This window comes from Portunus trituberculatus, chromosome 18 (genome assembly GCF_017591435.1).
Source record: "Portunus trituberculatus isolate SZX2019 chromosome 18, ASM1759143v1, whole genome shotgun sequence".
Classification (NCBI taxonomy): Eukaryota; Metazoa; Arthropoda; class Malacostraca; order Decapoda; family Portunidae; genus Portunus; species Portunus trituberculatus.
The window spans coordinates 8,933,410-8,946,951 of NC_059272.1; the positions used below are offsets into that span (position 1 = coordinate 8,933,410).

Consider the following 13,542-nt stretch of genomic DNA (forward strand, 5'->3'; position numbering starts at 1 on the left):
TTAACTTTCCTTTGTATTTTTTTTCGTTCTTTTCTCCAGGCTAGGCTACTATACACTATCTTCCCCAATTTTATCACGAATATCTTTGATCTTTCCTTCAACTTTCTTCTGTGGTCCTTTCATTCCTCTCCTAATATCTCTCCAGTACTCTTCAGTAGTTCTCTTACACCTCCTGTAAATATATTCACCTCTACAAACTACCCGCTAACATCGCTCAACCTTTCCATGTCCCCCTTCCTTTATATACAACAACCCAGTAACTCCATGCCAGCAAATGTCGATTCGTATCTAGCAGCAGACAGCACAACCCTTCACTCGCGCACCGCTTCTAGTCCCTTTAACCCGAGGAAGAAGAGTTAGAGGTGTGCGGCTTTAATGTTACGCAGCGAGCAACGTACTCTAGGATCCGAGGATAACTTGCCTGTCTTTCGTTAGGAGCGGGAAAATCTCTGGCGCATAACGTATATTCTTCTTCTTCTTCTTCTTCTTCTTCGGAGAGAGAGAGAGAGAGAGAGAGAGAGAGAGAGAGAGAGAGAGAGAGAGAGAGAGAGAGAGAGAGTATAGACGTAGACATGTGGGATTAACGGAGTGGAGAATGTTGAGAAGAAATGAATGAAGGGCGCGTGGGAGGAGGAAGAGGAAAGGGAAAAGGGAAGGGGAAGAGGATGAGGAGGAGGACGAGGAGGACGAGGAGGAGATTATAACGGGGTTTCTCTCCCACTATAAATCAATATTTCTGGTAAGCAATGATTTATTCTCTCTCTCTCTCTCTCTCTCTCTCTCTCTCTCTCTCTCTCTCTTTCTTTCACACACACACACACACACACACACACACTATCTATCTATCTATAAATGTGTGTGTGTGTGTGTGTGTGTGTGTGTTAGATGTGTGTGTGTGTGTGTGTGTGTGTAGACAAAACGTACTGATGATTTACATAGAGGTGTTAATGCAGCCCTCACTCATTAACACACACACACACACACACACACACACACACACACACACACACACACACACACACACACAATGTAATATGTCTGTACATTTGATTTTTATTTTTATTTAACTTCCTCTATCAATGATCGTCAGCTCGACAGACTACGCTAAGCATTTGTACATTTTTTTTTGTATTGTACTATGTAACATGATTGCAATAAATTTATTTTACTTTAGTTTACAACAACAACAACAACAACAACAGTAGCAGCAGCAGCATTCCCGCGGCCTGTACAGTGCATGAGTGAATGAACATCACGGCACAGGTGTGTCCTGCTCTGTACGATAACGTTCACGTACACGTTTCTGCATACATCACATCATACGTCCGGCGGTGCAGTACTAACTTAAGCTATAAGATACACACACACACACACACGCGTGTGTGTGACTGGATTAAAATTGCTAGTAAGCAGGTATGTCAGAGCTGTCGGTCTCTACACATGCAGGTATCCACTTTCACTTAACACGGGCGGGTTCCCTCTCTTCCAAAACCACAGGCGGCCACCAACAGGAGAATGCGGGTATCAATGCAGGATGATAATTCAGCACTGCTGGTGATGATACACTTAATTCCTTTTCTTCAATAAAAATGAGCGAGAAATAAGAAGATAAGGACGTGTTCCAAGAAGGACACACACCTGCCACATATACAGGTGAGTGACGTACTCCGGTTATTGATCTACCTCGGGAAAGCCAGACAATTCTGAAGGTTATTCACCCGCGGACCGCGGCGTGGTGCAGGTTACAGACCTGAACTGCAGACGAAGGTATTTCTGAAGGCCGTTGAGAGCAACATAAGATTACAAGTGGATTACGCGATACAGCGATGACGCGGTGCAGACACTGCCATCCATGCTCGTGGCACTCCAGCGTCCATCCACCACGTGAACGCTCGCCCACCGCGTCATGATGTGCATGGTTGTCTCCACACAGCACAATGATGCCACGCAGACATGAATGGCAGATGAACTATCCGAGCAACAGTATGTAGTGCAACAAGACATGAATAACCTCTCGACGGATGAGATAGGATCCGATATCTAATCATGTAAGAAATAAATCAAATAATGATGATAAAAGGTCGGATAATAACAAGCTGGTGGATAAGAACGGCAGAGGGAGTGAGAAAAGGCAGCCGTGAAGTGAGGGAAGGAAGGGAAGGCATGGCACACCTCCAAATAGGCCAGGTAATGACTCACGGATGCAGACAGCGGCGAGGAGTCGCTCTGCACTGTCAGGGGTGCCGCAGTCGGGGAAGAAGGGCTTCATGATGTATATGCTGAAGGTGAGCGCCACGATGGTCTGCGAGCACGGCCGCACGATGATGCACTCCACCCACAGCCTCATGAACGCCAGCAGCGGTCCAAACGTTACCATGATGTAGGCGTAGTCAGCACCTGTCTTCTGGATCATGCAGCCCAGCTCGGCATAGCAGTAGGCGCCCACCATGGAGAATAAACCACTGACGATCCACACCACGAGAGACATGCCCACGCTGCCGGTATTCTGCAGCACCACCGAGGGGGAGATGAAAATGCCGGAGCCGATAATGGAGCCAACGATGACGGTGATGCCGTTGAACAGTGTCATCTTCGGCTTCAGCCCCACAACCTCCCCCTCCGCCTTGACTTCATCGCCCTCCTTCGTCGGCACCTCCTGGTAATCTCGTTTCTCTTCAGTCATGGTTTCCGCGAGTGAGGAGCGATTACACGACGGGACGACAGCTCCACACAGACTGGGACTTCCGACGCTGCGGCCGCCGCATTTGACTCAGTGCTAGTTGCCAGCACCCACCAGGTACTTGTTCAATTATTTAATACTCACTATACGCGCATTTCTAAATGGCATCTTTTTATCATCTTCGCCCAAGAGTTCATCTAATCACCAGTAGAGGTTCACAACTCGACAGAAAAACTAAAGATAAGCGAAACTTTAGCTTGAAGTGATTGACACTCCCAACATACCGGATCGGCCCGGCGCAGCGCCTTCCAGGCTTCGCCAGACTTTGGGCAGTCAGCGAGTTCCGCTTCCAGCACAAAATTAAGCTTCATGGTAACGAAACGCTGGTTAATCTTAAACTTTTTGTTCTCAAGATTTTTCTTATTCCTTTTGATAATTCAACTTTATTGTGTAAAAAAAAAAAAAAATAAAAAAAAAAGACAGCAAACTTCGTCTAGTTAAATTTCATAACTCACAAACGTCAACACGCGCCTGCGTATACACCACACACAGAAATAAATAAATTAATTAATAAATAAAATAAATAAATAAATAAAAAAAAAAAAATGAATAAATAAATGAATAAATAAAATGCTACATAATGAAAGTGATCATGCTACTTCACCCCTATCGATCTGATGAAGTCACATGTTATCGATTTCCCGCCAGTTGCTCCATCCTGGCCTGCGGCGTGTGTGTGTGTGTGTGTGTGTGAAGAAAGGGACAGACATATCCTGGCATGGGCAACTCTTAATCATCCGTCAAATCAGCTTTTCCTCTGCCTCTCTGTTCGAACACACACACACACACACACACACACACACACACACACACACAAGGCACTAGCATGGTACCCCCCCCACCTCCTGCTGTGCCCCGCGTGGACCACACGTGTCCCGCGTTGGCCACGCCTGCGCACTGCCGCGCCAACACTAATATTTGCTCCACTTTAGTTTCACTGTACCATTAGAACAGAATGGCTTGGTTTTGCTGCTGCCGCTGCTGGTGTAGTTGTAGCTATTTCGACTGTCACTAATATTCCTGCAGCTGCTGAAGTTGCTGCTTTCGCTATTATGATGTTTCCTCGTCAGCAACACAACCTTGATGTATCGACCGAGGGAGAATAATTTTTTGAAGATTTTAATCATACCGAAGATAATTATGAGATGTTACCCAAAGGAGAGACCGTCCCTCCTAAACAAAAAGAGACGCGTGTTACTTGGTCTCGCCTGGTCTTGAATTGGTCATTATGTCATAAGCTATTATACACACACACACACACACACACACACACACATGATATACTTTCCACACACACATGATATACTTCCCTATGTTTATTTTTTTGTTTAACAATAAAAAATACGCCTTTACAAAAAGTATGGAATGCCTTGCAATGCACGGCGCAAAGAAATTAACACTACAAGATTGCAACACGCCCTGCATATTTTAGTGTTCGTCACAGGATGCGACCGTGTCCGTGCCTAGATTCATGAACTCACCAATGGGAAAAAACGCCGGTACTTACTAATAACAAAGACATTAATCTTTTTGAGCAGCCCACTCGTGGGAGAGAACACAAAACCGGTTCTGGGGCGTATAGTCAAGTCTTCGAACTCGGCTTTCCTTGTGCCCGCTGTCACAACCTTAGCAACACTAGCAGACTGTGAAGGCTGCACACGATGGCAGCGGCGATGTGCTCCAGCTCGGGAGATTTAATTTTGTTTAGCCACAAATTTTTCCTGCTTGTAACCTCAACTGTCCACAACGGCCTCATTAATAAAAAGACGCTATAAGAAGCAGCGCCATGCACCGCGACGATGAAGCGATAAATCGCGGAACACTATAGACAAGTATATGTTGTATTCTTGGTAAGAAAGGAAACACTTGGAGCCTTTCAGGGATTTTTAAAGTAGACAGCAGCAGTACAACGCTGTGTAATAACAGCATCACCCAAGGAATACCCGTGCGTATATATACAAGTACTCGGTCAAGTGCAGGCCGTGAACTGACTAACTCGGGCTTACGGGGGTATATTTATTACCTAGTAATAGACTCGATCAAACCTACCGAAACCCCGAGCTCCGTCAAAATGAAACGTTGGTTGAAGCAAAATGAAACAAACATTGAAACGTCAATTCATCAATTCAAGGATTACTGAGAATATTATAACAATACACTTAACCAACATTTTCATTACTAACCAAGCAGAAAGCACTGGTACTTTCCTGATTTTCTTAGCATTGTCACATGACGCAACACGTCGATCAGTTGCCTCAAGAATAAAACAAATAAGAAGAAAAAGACGGATTTTCATGCACAAGGTCTAGTCACATAAATAGTAGTAATTACTTGTTTCTACGGTTTCGATCATCCAGGAGCAGACACTCACAACCTATGACATAATAATTCACGTGGAGAGCCAAAACAAATCAGCTCACGTGCAGTCCACTATTGATCTCAAGCCTCGAGGACCAGAGTTGCCGTCAGTTGCATTTACACTCCATCAGGTAAAGATTTAAAAAGCAATGCATAACACACACGTACACTTGAGCGTAGAGAGAAATATTGTACGCGTGTGCGTCTAGACTTGACAAAATGGCAGGCATTAAGGAATGCTCTGCGTGAACGTTTGCTCCACCCACCTACCCACTTACCCACTCACTTGACCGCAACCTCGGAATAACATCATCCAATCCATGATCCATCCGATGTGAACAGTTACCCGCTGACCTCGCGCGCACACATACACGCGCGCGCGCACTTACACACACACACACACACACACACACACACACACACACACAGTAGTGTAGATCAATATGTCTTCATAACACGTGCATGGGTCCACGTTCACTGAAGACATGAGTAAAAACATATACCGTACAGTATGAATGCTTACTTCTCACCTTTCCTTAATTCTTTCACGGTCCGCATCCGATCACGGGTGGATGCGGCAGCGTAGGTCCGGAAGTTAGGCACAACACACGTGTCTGTCGCGTCTCCGACTCCCGGCGGGACGTTGCTGTGCCGAGCTGGAGGTCAAAAGGGCGCCATAAAGTCGCGTGTTGTGTTGGCACTAGGAAAGGAAAAGCAAGGGAAAGAGTTAGCATGAGCAGCTGTTCATGGATCTTGAATGTGAGGGAGAGGATAGAGACTGCATGAGAGTGAAAGCGTACATAATCTTCCTCGTGCATTGCATCACTCACTATGCATTGCCTTACATGTATCCTCCAACCCACCACACAATTGTTTACTAATAGCTACATTTCATGATTGATCGTGCAATGCAATTTTCTTGCACTCTTAATTTCGTCCCGCATATATTTTTAAGGCGGGTTCACACGTGTCAACGTGCGACTGAAATTGCAAGTCGCTATAAATATCGACTGATTCCTCTACTCGGAACAGGTTCACACATAATGACTGAGAAGTATCGGCTGGTTAGCGGGAAGTGAGTGTAAACAATCAGCTACCCAACAAGATTTCTTCCATTGGTGACGATAACAAATGCGATCAAATTAAATCATCACAGGTATTCAATCCTCACCTCTAACAACACCCTGCACAAAGGGAAGCAGTCATCGCAGAGTGGCAGCTATCTCATCGAACGCCTATTTGCGTAAGCTTTTTTATTGTAGATTAACTTTTATTAGAGTCCCAGATGTACTCTTTTTCCCTTACCAACTCCAAAATAATCTTCTCTATATCGACACCACACCGAGTCTGTCTTGCCAACTCATCGCGCATCTCTCACATGTAGTAATTATTCTTCACACCTAACTAGACTATACTATATGTAAATGAAAGAGCTTCAAGTTGTCCCCAGGAACTTGGGTATTCCATCATTAATGTAGCTCTCATTAACAAATAATATATAAATAAATAAATACACACACAAATACACACACACACACACACACACACACACACACACACACATATATATATATATATATATATATATATATATATATATATATATATATATATATATATATATATATATATATATATATATATCGCTTCATTGCAAGGATTATCAAGTGGTATCTCTTGTTTGTATTGCATGTAGGAGGCACCATGCAACTACTTTCCAACCATTCCTGTTCTTCACCTCTCTCAAACTGAGGTAAACATTTCCAGTCAGCACCTCGTGGCTCTCACTGCGACGCTCTTTCGACTCCTCTGAAGGTTAAGTGTATTAAAGATATTTTTTTTTCGCAAGCCTCACACCCCGATCCCTTGTGTTAAATTATTGAAAATGAAATAGGTTACTTATTTCCCGTAATTCTCCAGTCAACGACAGCAGACTAATGAGGGCCAAATTCTTCAGATGAGAACATGATTAAAAAAGTATTCTTTTGCAACAAAACGCTTCAATACGGTAGTTTTTATTTACTGTAGAGTCCACATTTCAAAAGAATACCAATAAAATTAGGAAAAATGGGCAGCAGTTAAAGTATCTTTGAGAGCAGCAGCTTGAAAAATCTTGAGAAAGCAAACCTAATAGGAAAAGTTAATAAATGGTATGATTCATGGCACTGAGATTCTCCTATTATGATGGCGCTGCGTCCAGTCATCATTAGGCTAAATGTATCTCAAAGGCAGCTTTCATACAATGACGCTCAAGTCACGCTCTACTCACGCTCAAGCAATGATTCTCTGAAAACTTATCTAGGTAAAAGAGAGTGGACCTTGACTGTCTAGAACCGAGGTGACCGCATGACCATAGGAAGCGGGCACCTTGACCGTGTTCCCCTCTAATGTGAATCAAGCATAAATCGTTTCCCTTGCAAAACTACCTACGTATGATTGGAAAGACTTCGGACAACAATCAACAGCACCTGCAACAGTCAAAATTGCTAAAGTAGGAAAAATAAGTAAATAAATAAATAAATTATTAATAAACAAAATATAAAATATATTGATAAAATAGGTAAATAAACAAAATTAAGGAGTAAATGAAATAAACAAAGATAAAAGAATAAATAGAATAAAAGTAAAATACAAAAGATTGATTAAATTAAATTGAATAAGATATAATATTTTTCTCCATTATCTTCCTAAGACTTTCTTTTTTCATCCATGAATAATTTCACTAATATATTTTATTCTTCTACTGCATACTTGGAAGACCTAACTAACTCTTGTTTTTTTTTTTCTAGTTTGTCATATATATATTATTTATTGTTTTCTTGATAATAGTGAAATATTTGCATTTCCCTATACCTAACAATACAAATTATCTATTTGTCTTCAACAGATGTATTTTTTATTATTTTCTTTTAACGTATTATGATTGTATAGGTAGTGTTTTTTCCCCTCGCGTCTAACACTGGTAAGTAAGGTTTATCAAATTTTTCATCTGAAATAATATATCACACACCAAAGTTCCCATCCCATTACTGAGTACAGACAAGAACTGCACTAGCTATTCCATTCAAAGTTTTTACCTTGACATATATTATGGAAACGAACCCAACCACTGAGCTAATGTGTGTGTGTGTGTGTGTGTGTGTGTGTGTGTGTGTACTAAATCAAGTTAGATAAGCGAGTAACAGAGCTCTGTTTGTATCAGTGGACGGAGCAGGAATGTGTCAGAAAACAGCCACATGGAGATCATGTGACTAATTGATGCTGCTTGTCACTTTGTTGAATAATAATTTCAACTTATATAACATAGACAAAGTAACCTTGGCTACAAGTTCAACAAACAAGCCTGATAACACTCCACTCTTCAACAGATTAGTGCACAAGATAGACTGAGGCAAGGGATGCATCTCCGCCGATATGGAATACAGAACTGCAGCAGAAGCACTGCAGGCCAGCCTGTGGTGTGACAGCTCCATATTGGCATGAGAATCGGGGGCATTTTCTTTTTTACCATGAGCAAAGAAACATGACCACATAGAAATATTCCTGGGAGAAAATGTTCTTATTTTTCTCTGTTGAATGTACTCAGTAGCCTAGATTTGAACATTCACTTCATCATATAACAAAATATTTGTTGCAGTTGTCAACAGTTTACTCCAGCCACACCACAATGCAAAGTCCTCACATCTCAGTAGCATACACATCTTACACCACATTAATTCAAGTCTGTCCAGGACACCTTTCTTCTTCATCAGTGTCTGTTGTTCAGTGTTGCTCAGTGTTGCCTTTAATCCCATACACAAACATTTCCTTCCATGTCTTACCCTTGATCTTTCACTTCTTATTCTAGACCTATATATTGCTTTTACTTTTAATTATGCCCTCCTCTCCAGCAAGCTATGCTGGCTTCCTTGCAACCCTAATTATTTCTTAACCAAACCTTCCTTCATAAATAAGAAACCTAGAGGAGAGTGATGGTTGAGAGAATATGTTGCATTTTTTGATAAGCATGATGGGATTAGGATGACATGAAGTAGAATGAAACTTGATATCATGAAAAAATGTAGTATGAAATTATCTGGATATATTAAAAGGATGTAGGAAGATAATTTGGTGATAAGGGTGAGGGATAGGAAAATAAACCAGTAGAACTATACAACTTGAAATTAATCAGGAAATTTAGGCCAAGGTCTTACAAAGTAGCCTCAAAATTCTAGATGTAAACTGAGGCTGTTCCAGGACTGTGCAAGACACCTAAACAAGGGTAACATGAAAGCACATGTGAAGACTCTCAAATAGAGAGAGAGAGAGAGAGAGAGAGAGAGAGAGAGAGAGAGAGAGAGAGAGAGAGAGAGAGAGAGAGATGTAAGATGTGTATGCTACTGAGATGTGAGAACTTTGTATTGTGGTGTGGCTGCTGACCTGCTCCTCCTTCAGTCGGCAGTGTGGAACACGGCGCTGGATGGCGGCAGCGACGTGTACGTCATCGCCCTGGACATCGCTGGTGCGTTCGACAGGGTGTGGCACCGAGGCATCGTGGCGAAACTGCAGAGCTTGGGGGTTTGTGGCGGCCTCCTTCAGCTCCTGCAGGACTACCTCGGTGCAAGGACCTCCAGCACGGTGGTGAGTGGCCACACCTCTACTCCGCACCCTGTCAGGGCTGGTGTGCCTCAGGGTAGCGTCCTCGGACCCCTGCTGTGGAATGTCTACTTCAACGACATCCTGCAGCTCATCCCTGAGGCATATGCCTATGCAGACGACTGCACACTCACATTCGTCTGCGACAGGACCGACAGCCAGGCCACCATCACCAAAATAAACCAGGCCCTGGACACCATCGTCTCCTGGGGGTGGTGTTGGCAGGTCACACTGGCCCCGGAGAAGACCCAGCTCCTCCACATCTCCAGGACACGGCAGGCAGACGGTCAGCCTCGCCCACTACCGGCCATCTTCCTTGAGGGCAGAAGGCTGACTCCCCAGGACTCCATCAACATCCTGGGTGTGGAATTTGACGGCGGCCTCACCTTCACCAACCACGTCAAGAAAGTTACCAGGGACGCGTCCTACAAGCTGGGCTGCATCAGACGCGTGGGGGACGTGCTGGATGCCCAAGGGGTGTCCTCACTCTACAAGGCACAGGTGCGTCCCGTTATGGAGTACGCACCCCTCACCTGGTCCTCCTGCCCCCCCTCGTACCTCACCGGCCTAGAAAGGGTTCAGACCAGAGCCCAGAGGTTGGTGAGGGTCTGCACGCGGGGCCACGCACCAGACACCTTCCAGCCATTGCAGCACAGGCGGGATGTGGCGGGGCTTTGTGTTATGTTCAAAGCTCAGGCACTGCACACCCCTCACCTCGCTACTCTGCGCCTCCCTGGACCGCCGCCCCCTACTCAAGCTACGCGGTCGGCAGGAAACTCTGAGCACCCACACACGGTGGCTGTACCGTTCAGCAGGACTGAGCATAATATACGCTCCTTCCTGCCGCGGTACAGTCGCCTGTGGAACCAGATGGTGCTCAGCACGGACCTGCACCGCTCCACCTCCCTGCACATCTTCAAGTGCCGAGCGAACGAGTGGCTCGCCGACCAGCAGTAGCTGACAAGATATATCAAGGACATATCCACTGTAAACATCATTATACCATTATTTTTTGTAGACATAGCCATAGATAGCCCTACGCTCGTAATGACTAGGGCTTTGGCATTGTGTATTATATCTACTGTTTAAAGAGAGAGAGAGAGAGAGAGAGAGAGAGAGAGAGAGAGAGAGAGAGAGAGAGAGAGAGAGAGAGAGAGCAGACTGGCCCTCTCTAAAGAGAGACCTCCAGCAGAGAGACTGGTGGACCCTTCTGTCTGGACAAGCAGAGTGTATGGTGAGCGCCTTCATGGAACGTCTCAAAGTTTTACAACAAGCACACAATGGCATAGTGGATAAGATGGTGAGTGTGGGATCGGGCAGACGTCCATGTGTAGGTTCAAATCCCACCACATACCACTTTTAAGCTATGCCATTTGTCAAGTGGTTTAAAGTTACCTACATGTCCCCATGATACCCAGGTTCTAAGTGGTTACACAAAAGATGTACTTGGGTGGTGATAATGGCCCTAATATGGGTACCACTATAAAAAAAATTGCCTGTGCCATTAATACGTGGAAGCTTAACAGCGCTTTCACAAATATCCTCTTCAAGTATGCCTACAGGTGCTATTGGCCGACCCCACCAAAAAAAAAAAAAAAAAAAAAAAAAAACACGTCCCACACTGCCAGTACACCTCCAGGCCCACCACCCATCCTTGGTTTGGCTATCATTGCCACCTTGCTGCGAAGACAAAGCACGCTGCATGACTTCACTTCAAGAGGAGCGTGACTCATCGCAATAAAATCCTGCATTGAGGGGCTTGCAAGTGCATTATAGTTACCAGTCCGTGGGCCAAACGGAGGTGGGAGAAAAACCTCTGTAGCAAGTTGTGTGGGCCTGGAATGGGCAACAATACTTGGTGGATACTTGTCAAGGAGAAGCAAGGCAGCAGTAGTCAAGATTCTGTCCCTCCCCTCACCAAGCACGACGGAACCACAGCCATCACCAGCAGGGAGAAAGCAGAGATGCTAGCTGGCCTCTTCTCTGCAAAGATGACTGTCACAGACCCCACCAGACCCCCACCACAGCTGGTGCAGGAGTGTGATCAGATCCTAACATCAGTGGAAGTGACGCATCAACATGTGGAGCGACTCCTGAGAGCAGAGGATATCAGGAAGGCCACCAGAGCTGATGATGTCAGTCCACAAATGCTGTGTCACTGCTCCTTTGAGCTGGCAGGACCTCTCTTGGAAGTGTTTTTGGCCTGCATCCGAAAGAACACCTGGCCCTCCATATGGAAGGAAGCTCATGTGGTGCTGGTGAACAAAAAGAAGTCCAGATCTGATCCTGTGAACTACAGGCCCATCTCTCATCTGTCCGTACTATGCAAGATCCTTGGGAGAATAGTGGTGGAGGCCATTACCCGCCACCTCAAGGACAATGTCCTGCTCTTGGACCAGCAGTACGGAATCAGATCTGGCCGATTAACAATAGACCTCCTAATGCTCCTCTCCAGGGACTGGCATGACTCCCTGGACACTGGCCTAGATACCCTCATCGTCACTCTTGATATTGCAGGCACCTTTGACCGTGTGTGGCAAGCTGGTTTGCTGGAGAAGCTTTGGTACGGAACCTGCTGACACTGATAGGCAACTATCTTCGAGGAAGGAGCCTTCATGTTTTCATCAACGGGCCGTGATTCAGGGACTTCCCAGTAGGGGTTTCAGTCCTTCAGGGATCTGTGCTGGGGCCTGTCCTCTAGAACCTGTACATTGACAACCTTTTCAGGCACCTGCCAACAATCCCTGCATATGCCAATGATTGCACACTGTTCCTTTCATAGCCACGCCAAGACAGTTGGCGAGTAGTAGTTGACGTCAACCAGCAACTTGGCGTGATATGTGAGTGGGGAGAGCGTTGGCAGGTGAGCTTCACTCTTGAGAAAACCCAGACGATGGTCGTCTCTCAGTCCCCAGCAGCCTCGCTAGCTGTAGAAGATGGAGTGATTATGTTTGGCCCCATCTCTGTTCCTCTCCAGGATTATGTTCAGATCCTTGGAGTGGACCTGGACTGAGCACTGTGCTTCAACCGACACCTGAAGTACGTCGCCCACCAAGCCTCCCTCCAAGTCTCTGCACTGCGAAGGGTGGCAAATCTTCTGGACACGGGGGAGATTCTGCTGCTATACAAGGCACAGGTGAGGCCCTACCTGGAATACGAAGCACTGACCTGGATATCCAGTGCTGCCACACACCTGCAGAGGCTGGACAAGGTGGAGCAATGTGTGCAGTGCCTGATGAAAAACGGCAACTCCCAGCTGCCCTCACAAGGTGTGGCACCCCTGGACCTTCTAGAACATCGCTGAGACGTGGCAGCACTGGTGGTATTTCACAAGGTGAGAGAAACGAGAACAGTACTCTCCAGTCACGAGCAGGTCGAGGTGCCAAGGTCTCGCTCAAGTCAACACCAAAGGACCTTCAGCTCACGTGTGTCCCACCAGTGCAACTTATTCACTGCAGCAGTTCCTCACATTGCAGGGCATGTCCACCCAGCAAGTGAAGGTGGCTGCTCACAAATGAAAAGCAACGTGGCCAACCCCCATGGTGCTGATGGGCTCCTGAGTAAACACTCGATAGATCTATGAAGGCCTTTTAGGATAGTGCCATGAGGAAAAGTGGCACTTTAAGCCCTTAGGATAGAGATACACATGCATCTTGATACATTTGTACATATGTATCAAGATACTGTATTGTATGTAAAGTGAATGTTTAAAGAGAGAGAGAGAGAGAGAGAGAGAGAGAGAGAGAGAGAGAGAGAGAGAGAGAGAGAGAGAGAGAGAGAGAGAGAGAGAGAGAGAGAGAGAGAGAGAG

The 13,542-nt window shown here is 45.3% G+C and overlaps 1 protein-coding gene across 3 annotated transcripts in view; it reads right to left on the reverse strand.

The window, feature by feature from the left end:
- Positions 1-2,763, reverse strand: part of LOC123505854 (large neutral amino acids transporter small subunit 1-like) — a 134,670-nt gene extending 131,907 nt beyond the window's left edge. The window contains exon 1 of one of the 3 annotated variants that reach the window (XM_045257644.1): positions 2,200-2,763. In XM_045257644.1, coding sequence (XP_045113579.1) covers positions 2,200-2,683 — 484 coding nt within the window. In that variant the 5' untranslated portion in view covers positions 2,684-2,763. The remainder of the gene's footprint in view (positions 1-2,199) is intronic. The other 2 variants (XM_045257643.1, XM_045257645.1) reach the window with 2 other exon arrangements.
- Between the last annotated feature and the right edge of the window lie 10,779 nt (positions 2,764-13,542).